This window comes from Indicator indicator, chromosome 2 (genome assembly GCF_027791375.1).
Source record: "Indicator indicator isolate 239-I01 chromosome 2, UM_Iind_1.1, whole genome shotgun sequence".
In the NCBI taxonomy this organism is placed as follows: domain Eukaryota; kingdom Metazoa; phylum Chordata; class Aves; order Piciformes; family Indicatoridae; genus Indicator; species Indicator indicator.
In genome coordinates this window covers 46836126-46853772 of record NC_072011.1, presented here as the reverse complement: position 1 = coordinate 46853772, position 17647 = coordinate 46836126, and the positions used below count along the sequence as shown (strand labels likewise).

Sequence of the window (17647 nt, the reverse complement as noted above, 5' to 3'; positions counted from 1 at the left end):
AAGTCCTGCACGACTAGAAATTGCTCTTCCAATATGACTCACTGGACTTTGCCCAACTTTACAGCAAACTGTAAGCTTCATAAAGTACTGTTTTCTAACTCTTCATACACCCCGCGGGTTTTTTTCTTCCTCACTGTTGCCAGCCAGTCTTGCCTGTGTTGACACCCAGACTAGCTCCTGACCGTCACCATTCAGGCTCAGATTGTCCGTCCCACACGGTAGCTGTTATTACTGCCTCAGTTTTCACGCTGCAGCCTATTTCTTTGGAGAGCAGGGCAGCACAGATGAATTTTCCTGATGAAGGTAGCTTTCATCGGGTTCTTTACAAAATCTATTCCCCCCTCCTCTTTCCTGTCCCCTAGATACACATGCACCATACCGAGGTTTGCATTTTTCATGGCGGGACAAGCAAGTCTATAAAAGGCATGTTTGTTTTTCCTGGCTGTTTCAAATATGCATTTCCTGGAGGTCTTCGAATCTAACGGGGTCATCAGAAGCACATGTGCGATTTTCATCTTTCCAAGTGATTTCTTTTGTCTCCTCCTTCTACTGAGCAGCACCGTTTGCTGATGTAACTAACATTTTACCTGTCTGTTCGACTTAGCTACAACTAAATGTCTCTGTTTCCCTCTGATTCCCAGACTCTTGGTGAAGTCCCAGTTGGGTTCCGTGTGTCTGTATTTTTTTTTAAGGAGTAAAGGAGTATCTCTTTTTTCCTCTCTCTCTTTTTTTTTTTTTCCTTTTTTTTTTCCCCCCTGGAGGACATGGTTTGGGCTTGAGACAGGAAGAGCTCATTGCTCGGCTGCCCAGTTCGTCCGCCAGCCACTACCTCCTGGTGCTCCCGGGAGCAGAGCGGGAGCAGCTCTGTGGCACACGGACTCCAAATATAGAAGAATTTGATATTTAGAGATGAAGATAGAGCATTCTAGCCCAAAGCCGAAAAAGAAAAAATCAACAACAACAAAACACAAACCCAACCAAACAAAGCAAACAAATGACAAAAAAATTTAATAATAAAAAACATCCACTAAAATCCAGACAACCAAACAAAACACACAACCCCAACCCCTATTCCCCCCCCCCAAAAAAAAAGCCAAAACCAAAACCAACCAACCAAATAAAACCCAAAAAACCAACAACACACCAAACCCAAAACAAAGAATCACACAACTCCCTCTCCCTTTTATTTAAACGGGAGGTAGATAGACCTTCCAGAGCATGGAGCCATCTCCCCGGTGCGGGAAGGGGAAGCTTTGAGCCCCACTTCCTGCAGCAAAATGAGAAACTGACGTCTCAGCCCAGATTCTTAATTTAAGTATGTACTTTTCCAAACCCCAGAGCTACTCTCCTCCAGACAAAACCTTCACCTTTTCCTTGTGTGCTGAAGCACTGAAAGTTCCCTTCAGTATATTTTTCTTGGCTGGCTGAGTCACAGCGTTTTGATTCACTAAGCAGAGGAAGTTAAAGTGCTCTGTAGTGAGGGCCAGTGGCCAGTGTTTTCATCCTTATCCTCCTACATTATTTGTCATGCTCAAGTGAGGTTTGTTCAAGGCAAGATCTTGCTCATATCGGGCTGCATTTGTTTCTCCTGAAGAAGGCAATAGATTTTATTTCTGGGTCTGGTAACAGGAGGCCAAGTGCCTCACACAAAAATCACTGGGCAGGCAGGGGCACTTTCAGGGCATTTCTTTCCAAGGCTGGAGCAGCCCCTGTCAAACACACATTGAGGCTTCAGCTAGGCCCAAACTGATGAGGAGGAGAAGAGGCAATGTAGCTTTCTGTGGGGCAGCCCACCAGTAATACACCAAGCAGGAGACTTCTCTACATAGTTTGTGTTGAATTTCTCCAAAATGTCCTGTATTGTCTAAAGGAAAATGCAGCCACACAGCCTTGTAGATGAGACACAACTGTGTTTTCCAGAGGGTCCTCTTTACCCCCAAGACCAGCAAAGTCTTACAGAAGAAAGGTGTTTAACCAGAAAGATCTGACATATGCTCCCCTACTCCTAGGGAAGTCTCTTACTCCAACAAACTTGACTCCTGTACCCAGTAAAGTGTCATGTGCCCTTTTGGGGACTATGTCACATCTTCATTACCCTGATGAAATTTTCTCCCTTCATCTTCATCAGTATTTCCCTAGCAGGGTGATGAGCTTCACCTTGGCAGGACAGACAAAATTGTCTTCTGTCCAAAATACGCAGTTTCTCTCATAATTCTCTTCAGCACAACACCAGGACACTTAATACTCATGTATAAAGTACAGGACTTCCCAGCAGAACAAACCTGCTCTAGTACACAGTGAATACTTAGGGCCCTGCTATCCTTAAGGAGCTACTCCTTTGAACTCTCATTTCTGGGGTCTGTAAATGCTGCATTAATTTTGTGATTTGGTAAGGTTTAAGTTTGAGGGGAAACACTACTTTTGTATATATGTGTGTGTGTGTATGCATATAGCTGTATGTATGTGTGCGCACATGAGAAAAGCATAGAGCAGCTTCTTCCCCAGGTGTCTGAGCTATAAGGGCTTATCCGTGGGACTTGCTTGCTGTATCCTAGCCTCAATCTGGGAACAGACAGGGAGAGATCAATGGGTAAAGCCTGCTGGGTCTGGACCATCTTTTTATTTATGCCCCAAACCCTGCGCACATACCCTGCAAACAACCAACCCTGAGATGAGATATATGCCTCATGTAATGTAATGCCAGTGAATCATGACTAATCTGTTTAAAACCAAGGATTAGTCAGGTCAGTTTTGGCATATTCCTCTATCGGGAACTCTTTTTTTGTGTGTGGAAAATCAGGGGGATCTGGGCTAATTTACCAAACCTCATTGCTAAGGCAAGTACAGCCTGATAAAATGAGTTTTGACATGTACGGGGTGTCAGGCTGCATTACACATGTCCCATCATCTGGCTTTAAGCTGTGTGCACCCTTAAATGCTGGGCTGACCTGCAGATAAACTTTTTTCTTACTGCATGAGTTCTATCTTAAACTGACTTCAGCGACTTGTCCTCTCTTCCTTTCTCCCAATATAAGTGATCCTAGCTGCAACTTATAGTTTTCTTTGCCTTTGCTTTCAAAGGGCCTTTCTCACACTGTCAACCCTTCATTTCCTTTCCCCGATCTAATTCTTCCTCATCTGTGCAATATGACCACATAAACACCATTCTGCTTTCATACTGCCTCTTAAAATGTCCCCCATCTTCTTGGTTTTACTCTTTATCAAATGTCTTTCTTTCTTTCTCTCTTTCTTTCTTTATCTCTTTCTTTCTTTTTCTCTTTCTTTCTTTCTCTCTTTCTTTCTTTTTCTCTTTCTTTTTTTCTTTCTTTCTCTCTCTCTCTTTCTTTCTTTCTTTTCTTTCTTTTTCTTTCTTTCTTTCTCTTCTTTTTCTTTCTTTCTTTCTTTCTTTCTTTTCTTTGTCTTTCTTTCTTTCTCTTTCTTCTTTTTCTTTCTTTCTTTCTTTCTCTTTCTTTCTTTCTTTCTTTCTTTCTTTCTTTCTTTCTTTCTTTCTCTTTCTTTCTTTCTTTCTTTCTTTCTTTCTTTCTTTCTTTCTTTCTTTCTTTCTTTCTTTCTTTCTTTCTTTCTTTCTTTCTTTCTTTCTTTCTTTCTTTCTTTCTTTCTTTCTTTCTTTCTTTCTTTCTTTCTTTCTTTCTTGCTTCCTTCCTTCCTTCCTTCCTTCCTTCCTTCCTTCCTTCCTTCCTTCCTTCCTTCCTTCCTTCCTTTTTTCTCTTTTTTCTCTTCTCCATCAGGCAAAGCCTTAAGGCTCTATTTCAGTTTCAAGGCCATGTATTATTAACCCAGTCATTCTGTTTTTCTTCCCTAATGTAATTCTATCTAAAAAAACCCAAACCAACAAACCCCCCAAATAATTAACTAGCCAATTAATTAATTCTTTGCAATATTGCACCACCGCATAAGTTATTTTACAGGGAGCAGGTATCTTCCATAGCCCTGGGAAGCAGTGATTCTTTTACTTGTGAAATATTTGTTTTCAAAGGATTAAAATTCATAGTTAAAATTATTTGATGTCCCTCAAAGGACATAACAAGATCTGCTGTTTAGATCCTAATGCACACAGGACCACACTGGTAAACTCCCACAGCAGAGGCAACAGCCACATCATCTCCATTGCTGAAAAATCACCCCAAAGAGGATAAACATGAGAAACATAAACCTGAATATATCACGTTGTCTACTTCTTGACAATGTACCCCGCTGCACCCCAGCATAATGAGAACATTTAGTTTACAACCAGTAATAAGAGACACCTTCTTTTACTGAGGCAAATCCTCCCTGTTACCAGCACCCATACCTTCCCTTCTACAGACTTTAACGGGGTCTCAGAGAATGTCCATGGAGGTCCACAATGGCACAGAGGCCCTAATGCAGCCCCAGATTTTATCAAATTAGGACATCACCCACACAAAACTCCCACCGACTGACATTTCGACCAGGGTCTGAAACCTGGGTGCAAACTTTGCTGATTTACGCATATTTCTATCCCACTGGAACCCATATAGTTTTCTCGGTTTATTTTTCACAAGAAATTAATTTTGAAAGGAAAAAATAATATATATATAACCGCCCTGTATCTCTGAGGAACATTTCAAACAGATGATGTGTCACGTTCGGCTTCTAGCAAAGAATTTGGTAGCAAGAGTGCTACCAAATAACGTAATCACCCAGAGCTCTTATCTTTTCATGAAGCAAACTTGCAAGCAGCTTGTCTGTTTCTTTTGCCACCCTGTCCTTACAGAGAAGGGAGGGGAATCAAAAAAAAAAAAAAAGAAAAAAGAAAAAGGAGAGGATGACGGAATTGCCTTTCCCGGCATCGATTCCCCAGGCACGGGAGAGGCGTTGGCAGCCCAGCTATGCCGGACCTCGCAGATCTGGTGGCGCTCAGTTTGCAAACCCCCCCCTGGAGAATGGGGACGAAGGGGACGGTTTCTGCCTGGGCCAGGGGACACCAGTGCAGAAAAGTCTGCCGCCTGTCCTTCCAAGCCCTTGGGCCTTTCCTGCTCCGTCCACACCAGCTTCCCGCCTCACTTTGGGCCCGCACCGTGAGTCCTTCCCTGTCCTCTCGCCTCTCTGTTTTCCCCGGGCTGGGCCGAAGTGGCCCCGGACATGCCCAGGAGTCGCTTCGCTGGCCGCTCCTAACGGGGCAGGGGTGATGGGAAGCCATCTGATCTCCAAGGGGGCGAGGCCCTGTCGCTCCTGGGCCGGCAGAGCGGGAGGCCCCTGAGGCTGAGTCCCAGGGGCCCCGACACCGTCCGAGTATTCACCGCCTTCCACGGCCAACGACCTGTCTGCTCTGCTCCGCTCCCTCTAAGCCTTAACGCACCCCGCGGGCAAGTGAAACAGCCTCACGCCGAGTTAGATTTCTAAATTTTATTATAAAATAAAAGCAGAAATATTTTCCAAAGAATGTATTCACATAATATAAACAATAGACAAAACTGAGTGACTTGCAGTTGATACTGTCATTTAGGTCTAAACTTGAGCAGCAATTTTTTTTTTTTTAAGCCCCCTCCTGCCCTTTCTGCACACTTAGGAGAGAATCTGCCCCTGTCTTCCTCTAGGGCCGGAGCCGGGCCATTGCTTCCTTTCCCACCCAGCAAATGGCGAAAGCACTGCATGGACAAGGTTAAAGAAGCCGTCTCTCTGCATAGCATCGGCTACAAGAAGGTTACTGAATCTGCCTAGAGCGCGTTGCTGCTATAACTTGACTACAACTTTTGTATTCTTAGTTGAAATTGTACATCGTACACCTGCCACGGATGCATAACTACAATAGAATAACGGGAGCGATGTGTAACTTCCAAACAGGCATGGAAAACAGCGGCCTTGAGCTCCCCTTTCCTCCCCACCCCCCGAAAAAAGAAAAGGTTACAATGTGCCTCTTCCCGCACAGACCGGCCCGATCGATGACACCATCAAGAGATTCGTGAAGTTAAGGCTGGAGAAAGCTGATACACCAAACCATCTTACAGCCTGCTGTGACAATCACAGCTCCTGTCCAACAGTCCTTGCATGCCTGAGACCACTTATAAACAGCGCTTAAGGCTTTTCACAACATCATTACCTACAGCTAAGTTCGATATCTTCCAAACCTGCAGCCAGCCTGCCACTAAAGAGTTTGCCATTTCTTTCAGTGTCTCTGGTAAGATTCAGGAGAAGAGGGGAAAAAAAACAAACAAACAAACAAAAAACAAACAAACAAACAAAAAGGGAGAAATAGAGTAAAGGAAGGCTGGTACGAAGGAGGAAGCACGTACACGGTTTTAAGAGCCCAGATCAACCAGGTTGGATGACATGGGGTTGAGGATGGAGTCCTGCAAGCTGTGATGGTGCATGGGGTCGGCGCTGGGCACAGGGATGGCGCTGGGGCCCTGGGGGTGTCCCAGGCTGTGCAGGGGCTGCAGCCCTGGGTTGGAGCTGAGGAGCAGCGCGGGGCTGGAGGAGGTGTGATCCGGAGTCCCTGACGGCGTCTTCTCGTCCTCTGAGCTCCCCAAAACTGTCTTATTGCCGTTCATTGAGGCCGAGAGCGGGTTGTGACTGTTGGAATTCGAATTCTCGTTGTTTTCCCTATAGGAAACACAAAAGAGGGAGGGAAATCACCGTGTGGCCGCCGCTACGGGAGGAGTACCGCGGGAGCGGCGAGCGGCGGGGCGCTGGGTCCCCGGAGCAGCGGGCGGCGCGAAGTGCAGAAACAGTGGATTTACAAACTCTGCAAACCTCCAAGGCCTCTTCATCTGGCACAGAGGTCTAAGGTCTGCTGAGCTTGTAAACATAGTCTCCCACTAGCCCAGCGGAAAGTGTCACTTTGCCAAGACGTCATTTTCTGCGTCCAAAGCGTTTGCACAGCTTGGAAAGGCGGGGGTAGGGGGTGGGGGGGGCGAAACAGGGAAATGAGGAAAACATTACCAAAAAAACCCCAACCCAACCAATCAACCAAAAACACATAAAACAGAACAAAACAAACAAACAAATTCCACAGCAACACCAAAACCCAAACCCAACAAGAAGACTTTTTTTAAACTTTAAAACAACTCCCGGTGCTGAAGAGAAGTTCGGCCACGATTTCTGCTGGGAAGGCCAAAGCACGGCAGGGTGCAGGCAGGATGGCTCTTTGCAGCAGCAGCAGCAGAGCCTCCCAGGCTCAGATCAGGAGGGAAAGGGGTTTTGCTTCAGGAACTGGACGGTTTTTTTTCCCCTCTCCCTGAGCTTAAAGCTCAAAACATAACCCAATATGGAAGGTAAGGCAAGCACACATAGTTAACACGCTAACCTCGGCCCTCTCGAGAAGTGCTTCGCACGCCCGCTGCCGTCCCTGTGCCTCTCCCCGGGTGGAGGAGGGGGCAGTCCGGGAGGCTCCGAGGCGAGTGGGACCGGCACAGACGGTGCATCTATCGACAGAGACAGCGGGCTCGGAAATTGAGAACGTAATATCAGAATTCATCACCGGCTAAATACCGAGAAATCGCTGGACGCTGGCCAAGCTCTTGCACACAATACACACATATAAAGTATATATATTTTTTTTCGAAATTAGAGGGGCAAAACGGGCGGTCATCTGAGCAAGGTTAGCGTGGCTTTTATACAGAGCCTTCCTAGAAAATAGCCTTGTCTGAAACGCTGAAAGCATAGCAAATCTATGTAGAAGCTCCTGCTGAAGCTTTAAACCACATTATCTGTCAGAGGGGCCCTATACTGCAGGATCTGGTTGAAAGAAAAGAAGCCATTGCGTTGATGATGTTTTCTCAATAAGGGCCGCAGGATGTGGATGGAGACATTTTGGGCCGAAAACTAAAAGCAAGCACGAAAGTTCTGTTTAAAAAAGTTTGCTTGAGTGAATGACAATCCCATGAACGTTATGTTTTCTGATGCTTGAAGAGTAATATTTAGTTGAGTGTATTTTTCAATGTAAAAGGTCTTATTTTCCTCTGCAGACCTTTAAAATTTGATTTCCCGAGAGAAAAAAAAAAAAAAAGGACAACTAAGCGTAACCTTAATTTCCTTTGTATATTTGAAGGCTAGTTTCCACTATCACCAATAAAAAGGTTCTCTAACTTCTAACCAACGTTTGCGCGCATCTGAAGGAAAAATAAAGTTCTAGCACTATTTTGGGAAATGTATGGAGCAAATCTGCACTGAAGCCGAACCTGCCGGGCTGCACAACTGCGCGGCCGCGAAGCTGGCCATTTGCAAACCACATTAGGCAGACATTAAAAAAAAAAAAAAAAAAAAAAAAAGAGAGTCTTCTCGGATGGACGGATCTATGGGAGATGTCTAATCCGGTAATTAACCTCTCAGGTCCTGCCATCAGGTCCGTATGTACCGGGCAATTCAGCGAGCTAGCAGGGAGACACTGTGCAGTTAGAGGAATCTTTTTTTCTTCATCCCGCCTTCCTAAGGCAACGGGAATGCTGAAGGAAAGGTCATTGTGAATATCCGAGGACGGAGTTATTTAACCTCTGTCCAAAAATTAATGGTCCCTTCACTCTGTTTAATGAGAAAGACACACTTTCGGAGTTACGCTTACACATCTATTAACATGTATTCATGGGCACCTTGCTGGGCAGTGACCACGAACTGCCATTTTATGATCGAAGTAAGAAACTGCTCTGGTCAATGCCTCACTCCACTCCAGAAGCCGACGTTAGAGGCAGTTTCTGCAAATCACCATTTACAGTGCCCAGACCTTCCAAGATTTCCCTCTCTGCACCTGGGTAGCCCTTAAGGACGCGCTTCGAACCGTGCGGGGCGCAAAGTCCTCGCCTTTAGCGCCGCTGCAGCCGGCCTCAGATGCCGCGGACCTGCACCGGCACCTCCGGCCCCGCCGCCCGACCGAACTGCGGTCGGGAAAGAGACGGCCGCGCTGCTTAACCGGGCGTCGCAGCCAGCCGTGGCAAGGGCTCCCAGCAGAAGGGTATGTCTCCGGGGCGCCACTCCCGCTATGCAGGGAGTGGCGTCTCGGCGGGGAACGTGTCCTGGTCGCCTCTTCTGGGGCTACTTGTGGCGGACAGATGACCTCGCCGAGCGCCCCTCGTTCGCCTCTGCTTCCCTGGACGCCCCCGTCCCGGACAGCCTGTCTCGTCCCGGGATTGCCGTCCCGCGGGCCTCTCCGTAGCCAGGGCTGGGGGCAGAGGGCCAGAGGCGAAGTTGGGGAGCTGCGGGCACCCGGGGCGCCGGGGGAGCCGTACCTTTCCTTGGCCTCGGCGGCGCGGTCCCGCTGCCGGCGGTTCTTGAACCAGTTGCTGACCTGGGTGGTGGTGAGGCCTGTGGCCTCAGCCAGCTCCCGCTTCTCTCGGGGGGACGGATAGGGATTGTGGGCGTACCACTCGCGGAGGACGCTGCGGCTCTTCTCCTTGAAGCAGTAGCTGGTCTCCTCGCCGTCCCAGATGGAGCGGGGCAGAGGGAACTTGCGGCGCACCCGATACTTGCCCACGGCCCCTAGGGGTCGCCCCCGCAGCTTCTCCGCCTCGATGTAGTGCGCCTTCAGCCAGAGCTGCTGCAGCTTGGGGTGGTTGTGCGCCGAGAACTGGTGGCTCTCCAGAATCTTGTAGAGCTCGCGGAAGTTGCCCCGGTGGAAGGCCACCACCGCCTTGGCCTTCAAGACACTCTCGTTCTTGTGGAGGTGCTCGCAGGCAGGGAGGGACCAGAGGAACCGCCCCAGCCGCTCGATGTTGCCGCCTTGCTGGAGCACCTCGCAGACGCAGGCCACTTGCTCTTGGGTGAAGCCAAAAGTCGGGAGCATCGACATGGTGAGCCCTGCCCCACCGCACACCCTACGGCTGCATAGAGGGGAGCGGCGTGGGGCGGCGGGCAGCGCCCGGCATGCGGGGCCAGCCCCGGGGCGGTGGCGCCCGGCGGGGCCCTCTTGGGCGTCACGGCCGGGCGCGGGGGTCCGCGGCCATAGGCGGCGCCCGGCCCCTGGGCGGCTGCGGGAGCCTAGGAAAAAAGGCGAAGAGAGAAGGCAAAAAAGAAAGTCTCGAGAGCCCGAGTGCGGGCGGCTTTTCCCCGCGGCCGCCTCCTTTTTGTAAGTCCAACTTGCGAGAGTAACTTCGTGCCTCTTTTGTCTCCTATGTGCAGCGCTCGCACCGGCCGCGGTTCTCCCACCCCCACCGCCCTCGGCCGCCGGTTTGGGATCTCCCTGCTTCCCCCCCAACCCCCGCCGCCGCAAGATCCCACATAATATACTGGTAAAGCCCTGCTCGCTCGCTCCTCTCCCTCTCGGAGTTTTTCCCCCCTTTGTTTCTCTCTCTCTCTCTCTCTCTCCCCCCCCCCCTTTTTTTTTTTTTTAATAATATTATTCTAAGCTGGCATGAAAAGTGATTATCCGCGCTGTGATTGGTCCGGTTATCTGACCCGGGGACTGCCAGGAGAAGACAATAGTTTTAGTCAAATTATTTGCCATGGTGACGCTGTCAATCAGGGGTAACCCGATCTGTTTTGAGGTGGCTCCCCGGCTGGGTTGACAGATTGCTCAGATCTACTCAGAGGCGGCCCTGCGAGCTGAGATATTAGCTAGCGAGGGAGAAATTTCCGCCATGATTGACGCTGCAGGCGCCCGTCGGGGGAGCGGGGCAGCGCCGGAGAGCGGAGCCCAGGACCCTGTCTCTCGCCGCAGGGCGCTGCGGCGCTGCGGGACGGAGCCGCCGCCCCATCCCGGGCCCCGCAGCCCCGTCCCAGCCCCGTAGCCCAGTCTGGATCACGCAGCCTCCTCCCCCCACTACCCCATCCCGGCACCGTCGCTTCGGACCGCGGGCTCTGCCGTCCCAGGCGCCCGAGGCTGCGGTGGGAAGAAAAACCTGTCTCTGGCCCTTGCAGAAAGTTTCTTTCTAAACGCATTAGCTTAAACCCCCTCCCCAGCGCCCAGTAACAACTGTCTGAGAGTTTTATAGGGAAGGGGCCTCTCATGTACAATAGAGACCCTGTTCGTGACCTGGAATCCTATTACACGCTGATCGTACCTGCCCGGGAGCTAGGAGGAGGCATGATAGTACAGGACTGGGAAAGAATTGCCTCTCCATTAAGGGGCCATGTGCCACCACACTCCGGTGTGCAGGGCGCTGGCATTTGTGAGCACTGGGCTATGGGCACGCATTTCTACTTGTTTTCCAGGAGCGTGTTGAGGTGTTTTATCCAGGACAGGAACACCTGTGAAAATCGGAGTCACTTCGGGTAATTTAGCCTACCCTTATCACCCACGCGTGCCCATTACACACCGCATTTTAAGTTTATTGACTGCACGGGGCAGGGACCCGTATCATTTCCCGCCCTTTTCGGTCTGCACAAAGCGAAAGGCGAGGGAGAGTGATTGTGGAAGCTGGAAGATTGTTGTGAGGATGAGCGGATGAGATGACCTAGCAAAGGGCGATCCCTACCTAGGCGGACGTGGCAGCCGAGGCGGCGGCGGCGGCGGGGTTCGCCCTGGTGAAGGAGGACACTCCTGGTCCCAAAGTCAGGACAGTTTCCGTGGCCTTTAATGTTCCTCTTTTGGGGGTAAATAATTCTTAATCCCCCAAGGTTTTTCGACTCCATTTGCAATCCAGACAGGAGAAGTCTCTGCAATTGTGTGTTGCTGCCACGGTACCTTTTTAGTCACCCCGACACGTCAGGGAGTTAGCGAGGGCACAACAGATCAGGCTGTAGCTCCCCGCCTCGCAGCCTGACCTTCTGCCGCCGAAGTGTGCAGTGTCCGTGTCGGTCCGGGCAGGAGCGGCGGCCGCTACCAGGGGAGGGCGAGGCCGGGGTGGCGGCGCGCACCCTGGCCGCTCCCGGCGGTTCCCGGCGAGGAGCCGCGCCAGGGCTGCGGCCAGGAGAACCACGGCAGGGGAGGAAGGCAGGAGGAGGAGGGGGGCAGCCGATCAGTCCGCGTCCAGCTAGATCCCAGCATGTCTGGGTTCTTGCATCTGTATTTTCTCAGCGCGCCCCGCTTTGGAAGCTGCATGTCGAGCTACCTGTCTGGCTTCTCCCCAGTGCTGCCACAAAGAAGCAGCGCAAAGCGGGTGGCTTCCGCCCTGGTTCGCCCGAGAACGCAATAAAGAGGCTTCCTTTGCAGGGCAAGAGAGAGCGCGCTCAAATTCGTTTAAAACACATTTGGGGATGTTGATGTCCATAAAGCCTACTTGCATGATTCTCCCTCCGTCCCTTTACAAGACGAGCCCTCGGCCGCATAGTGCCTCGGTGCTGGCCGATTTCTGCAGGATTTAAACTGTGCCTATTTGTAAACGAAAGTATCTCGATCTCAGCCATTTCTATCCACCCTAAGCAGCTGGATAGTTCACAGCCGCAGCTGCAGCAGAACATCACGGGACAGCAGAACCGCTCCATTACAAACGTTATTCTGAGAAGAAACGGCGAGAGAAACACAAATCTCCCTCCAACCCCCGACGGCTGCGCACACACAGTGTGCCGTTTGCGAGAGAGAACAGAACACAGGTCTGCCCTCTCCCGCGATGCGCACCGTGGCAACAGAGAAAAGCGCTAGCGGGGTCTGAGCTGCTCTCCACTCCCCTTCTCCCCGCGCTCGTTTATTAGGGGTATACTTGACTCCGCTTTCTCTCCTATCTCATAACCACAATGGTTGAATCTGAACGGGAGCAGCTGTTTGCCCTAGCCGGAAAGGAGATATAAAAACCTGTTGCATGGACTTAGATCTGAGAAAGTGTCTTCTAGTACCCTAAAATGTGAGTACATAACCTACACGCCAGCCCCTACATAGACGCTTTCATTTTAGGCTGCCTTAGGCAGGCTGCAGCATGCATGTAGCGCTGGTTGACTTCCCAGAGCGCTGGGCAAAGGCAGGGCTAGCCTCATCCCGAGCACCCTGTATCAGCTTGCGTCCCAAAGCAATTGCAAATTAGTGACATCTGATGCCACATTCTGTATAACTGCTTTTAACTTTCGGGAAACGGGAAAAAAAAATCTTCCTGTACCTGCTAGGAAAGCAGATACTGGCTGTAAAGCTACAGCACGGAGCTAGCGACTTGAGAGGGAATCAGACGATCGGGTGAGGAGCTTTGTTTTTGGCGTTTACGAAAGAGCTGGTTCACCGCAACTAACGCTTGCCCCAGCCCGACGAGAACATTTTGCTGGTGGCTTTCTTCGTTCAACCGCGGGCTGACCTAAAAGTGTGTCCGGCCCCTCTACAGACCGGTGGAGAAACCCACGGGTTCATTCCATCCCCGGACTGGGCCCTGATCCCGGCGGTGACTTTGCCGAGGTTCCACTCGTGACGAACCCTCACCCCTTGACGTAGTCATTGCCAAACACGAAGTAGCGTGAGAGTGTCAACATATAAATCGTTAAATACGAGTGAAATAAAAAGTCGGGTCATTAACCGGGACACAGACTGTCTGGGGAACGAGAAGGGGGTGGTCCGTGTCTCTTCCTAAGAGCCTTTCATCGTCCGTAACTGATTTGTGTCCACAAATGAGGGCCAAAAGCGCTGCAGTCATCCGAAAATCTCGTTCTCGGCTGTGCCTCGCAGAACGCCAAGGTGCTGGCCTGCACCGTTCCCATGAGAGGCACCATTAAAGACAGGAAACAATTCACCCAAACTCTTGCCCTGCATATTCCCACAAGCCCCTACAGTCGTTGCCTCTGCAGACCCCCTCGTCCGTGTTAGAGGCATAGATGCCGCCCGCTGGGCTCGAGACAAATCCTGTGCCGGAGAGGCGGGAGCAGGGGGATGTCTCCCTGTCTCCTTGTCTCCCACTCTACGGGGCTGAGGACACGCGTGCTCCTGCCAGTCGGCCTTGGCTGCCTGTATGGGAAGGGTAAGGGGACGTCGGCTCTCAAGGAGCTTTTATCGGCAGGAGCAGAGAACAAATGATAAACCCCGCAAACTTCACATGCCAAAAAGAAACCGATCTTCCTCGCAGATGTCCACTACTGTGGCAAGGACCGCAGGGAGAGCAAGCAAAAGACAAACAACTTCGGTTTTTTTTTTTTTTTTTTTCCCTTTGGCAGGGGTGCAATATGCTTTGCCCTTAAAATCGAACGGCTTTAACGAGACAGAAAGCCTGCCGCGATTAACCCCGTTTATCCTCGCCAGCTTTTAAAAATGGATCATAGAGATCTCTACCAGCATCCCAGGTTCACCTGCCCCCCTATCCCGGAACCTGAGGGGGAGCTAAGTCAGTTTCGCGCAGCACGCAGGGTGCACACGTTTCTCCCTGGCGGGACCCGGCCCTTTCTGCCGGTCAGAGCTCTCCCGGGATTCATGGAGGCAGTTTACAACTCGGAGCCGCGGGTTCTCCTTGCCTTCCTGTTATTTATCCAAGATTTTATTTAGTTTTGCGTTTTGTTTAAAACTCGGGGTCTATCCCATCACAGATGGCAGTAAGATCCTGCCCCGACCGAAAAAGAAAACATGATGGAGGATCACTGACCATAACTAAATTAAGGCAAATAACAATAGCTTGCTGTTCCTTGATTTGGGACGAAAGGAATAATTCAAAGCTTTTGCAGCGCGCAGTGCGCTATTCCTCAAGGGAACCGACCAAGGATTTCAGATATGTAGCGGGTAACTCGATTATGCTAACAAACTCTGCTTGAAAGAAAACGTTGTTGGGCTGGGGGGCGGGGAAGCGAGGTGCTGTGGGCCGGGGGAGAACTATGCTGGGGCACCGGCGGGAACGCAGCCTCTGCCTCAGGGAGCGGCCCCGTTCCCCGCGCCCGCAGATCCGTCAGTCCCTTGCAGCCCGGAGCCGTTTCCCGGCCAGCTGGACCTGAGATGCTCGAATAACATTTTCGAAAGAGATGTATTAATTAGGAGATTGTGGCCTGATGCGACGTGACTGAGCTGGCCTCAGTGAACCTTTCCGTCCCCGTCCCGGCCGCCCTGCGGTGAAATGGGACTCAGGGGACGGCACTGTGTCCTCAGCTCAAGGCGCTGTAACCTCCCGCGCTCCCCCTGAAACCTGATAGCCCCCCAACCGTCTAATGCGGCCGGTCCTGATTACTTTTGTATTATCCTTTCTCAATCTCGGGCGCTAGGATGAGAGTTCCCATTCAATTCTAAGAGCAGTACCGCCCTGGACGTTACCCCCAGCATCTATATTCATATCTGGAGTGTTCCCCCTCCACGACCCACAGCAGAGCTCAGATCCCGCGGAGGGGACAGCCGGCTGGGGGGTCGCCCGGGGAAGGGGAGCGTGGGGGGCCTGGGCCGATGCCCGCCCAGGTCCCGCGCCCCGGCAGGCTTCGGGGACCGCCTCAGATGCTCTGTGGCGCAGCAAACAACGTACAGCTTACAGACAAGACAACAACTACAATAAAAGGCACATATGGTTAAAATAAGGAGAGAGATCTCTTTGCCTTAGGGGATTGGCAGTAACTAGCCAGAAATGCAGGGCGTTGAATTTAAACTTCTGGTGGGCTTCTGGGGGATTGACAACTTAAATCACACTACAAGCATCAATTTGACAATATTTGTAAACTTCTTATTTCCAGGGATCTTCTTGATCAGAGATAGACCAGGTCAGTATGAGCTCGAGCCACGAAGGTCTCTCTTCTCCCCACCCCCCCACCCCCCCTTTCTCCTCTTCCGAGTTGATGAATAGCGATCAGGTTTCTTTTAATGGCTGCCCCCTATTCTCACTGCCTCCCACAAATAACCCAAGAGCCTGTTTCCCCGACCTCAGTTAATTCCGCTGATTATTCCAAGATGATGAGGAAAGCACTAAGTTTGCTCACTGTTCCTACCGATGCAAGGCATTTTTGTTACCATCTCCATCCCTGGCTCACAGGGATTTGGCCTGGGAGTATTTTTAGGAGCAGGCTGCCCTCCCTTCCCTCCTGTCCTCCCCCGCCAGGCAGCTGACGATTTCGACAGGCTCGGTCATGGTTTTGCCCTCTCCGTGGGTGCGCGATGCCCGCCCCGGAGCCGGGGACCAAGCACAGGCACCCTGGGCGCAGTGCCCAAGGGGTCCCGGGGCGGGGGCACCGCCGAAGTTTAGGCAGCTGCTCAGGTAGCAGTGCCGCAGGTGAGCCCCGCGGCCCAGAAACCCCACGATCCCTCGCCAGGGCGTGGAGGGTGATGGCCAAAGGGAGGTAAACCTCCATCCGCCTTCTGCAGCGGCAATTTCGGCTCCCCTCTAGGAACGAAAACTGCTCCTCCGGCCGCAGGCTGGGCTGAGGCCGATCCCACGGGGCCGAAGGGGAGATCCACTCCGAAAAATCTCACTAGAGGGCTCTAACACTCAGCTCCGGCTGCTGCCGAGAGAAAACGAGGCTTCGTCCTTAATGCCTTTTAGTTTTCCCGTCAGGTTCAGCCTGGCCTTGTCCCCCTCCCAGCGCTGTAAAAGTTGGTTCGGGTGGGTCATCACCATGACAAGAAAGTCTTTGTCTTATTAATAGAAACCTCCTATCCTGCTTTACCTGCAACTGAGCAGAACTGAAGTCGCTTTCCTGGTACATAATGGCACTAGAGGTCTTTGGGGATTGCATCTATCCCATGGCAAGAGAAACAAGCACAGTCCATAAAACAACCAAACCCTCATTTCATGGTGGGCCCCAGAAATGGGTATTCTTGTCGCAAATAAGTAAGCAAGCACTATTTACAGATGTGTACATTACTTTTTTCCCTTCCCTATAGAAACACTTTGCATAAGCTCTTCCATGGTCTATGGGGTGTAGTCTGCCCATAAACACATCCATAATTTAAATTCTGCAAGACTAAGGCACACTAAAATGCAATGTAGTGTTAGCAAATAATATACATGGAGATTAGTGTCAAAACCAGTGACTGATTTAACTGGAATCTGTTCTTGTTTTATTTTTTTCCTTTTAAATAACTGCTACAATTTGCTGTTGGCAATAAATGAAAGCAATTATTAGTTGTAAGGAAAACTTTGTAACATTTCAGAATGCATTCAGTTCACTTTGAGTCCTAATAGTTTTTTGTAATAAATAAATAAATAAATTGCTTTATTTGCAGAAATTAGTAAGTGCAATTTAGTTTGCTTGTCATGTCTTGCATTACTTTCAGAAGTTTTGCATACAGGTTAAAACTCCAACAGGAAAAGCTCTGTGGAAAGGTAGATAGGTTAGATAATTTAATACCAGTTAAAGCTGATCGACTTTACAATGGAAAATTTGTCACTTCTGAACTTGTGTCAACATTTAATATTTATTTCTGTGTATTGTTTCAACCTCCTGTTTTCTGAGTTAATTCTGTCTCTGTCATTTGAAGTCTTCTCCACTTTAATTCACACGTTCTTGAATCAGCTCAAATGCATCACGGACCTTTTATTTCCAAAACAAAACCAAAATGAACCAACTAACCAACCAAAATCAAATCAACTCCCCCATATTAAATGGTATTCCTTTTAATTCATGCTGCAGAGGGTAAAGAGGAGGCATGAACTCAAGCACTGGTGTAGCTACCAGCACACTCCCAAGCACAGCGTTGACGTGATCTCTCTCAAACAGTGATTGGGGGTGCCACACACATATGGGGTCACTCCTAAGATGCAGTCTGCACTACATGGCACTGGGTTTGGCTCTCTCCGTCCTGTACAACTGCAGTCCTCCAACACTCTCCTAAAAGTTTTTGCAGTTCTAGGAGCCCTTCTATGCTCTCGGTTTGCAATCTCATTCAGCTTCACACTATGAAAATATCCCTTGAACAGTTTAC

The 17647-nt window shown here is 50.3% G+C and overlaps 1 protein-coding gene across 1 annotated transcript; it reads right to left on the bottom strand.

Annotated features, from left to right (window-relative positions):
- Positions 1–6281: 6281 nt before the first annotated feature.
- SIX2 (SIX homeobox 2) lies at positions 6282–9763 on the bottom strand. Its single transcript, XM_054397902.1, has 2 exons — positions 9204–9763; positions 6282–6585 (listed from the first exon to the last, which is right to left on the bottom strand). Exons 1-2 carry the CDS (start codon positions 9761–9763, stop codon positions 6282–6284), a joined length of 864 nt encoding a protein of 287 aa, XP_054253877.1.
- Between the last annotated feature and the right edge of the window lie 7884 nt (positions 9764–17647).

What these genes read in the sequence shown, in the direction of transcription:
- SIX2 (XM_054397902.1), bottom strand. Translation starts at nt 9,763, where the DNA reads ATGTCGATGCTCCCGACTTTTGGCTTCACCCAAGAGCAAGTGGCCTGC. An exon ending in GCCGCCGAGGCCAAGGAAAG is followed by an intron (nt 6,586 to 9,203) that starts GTACGGCTCCCC and finishes TGTTTCCTATAG; the next exon opens with GGAAAACAACGAGAATTCGA.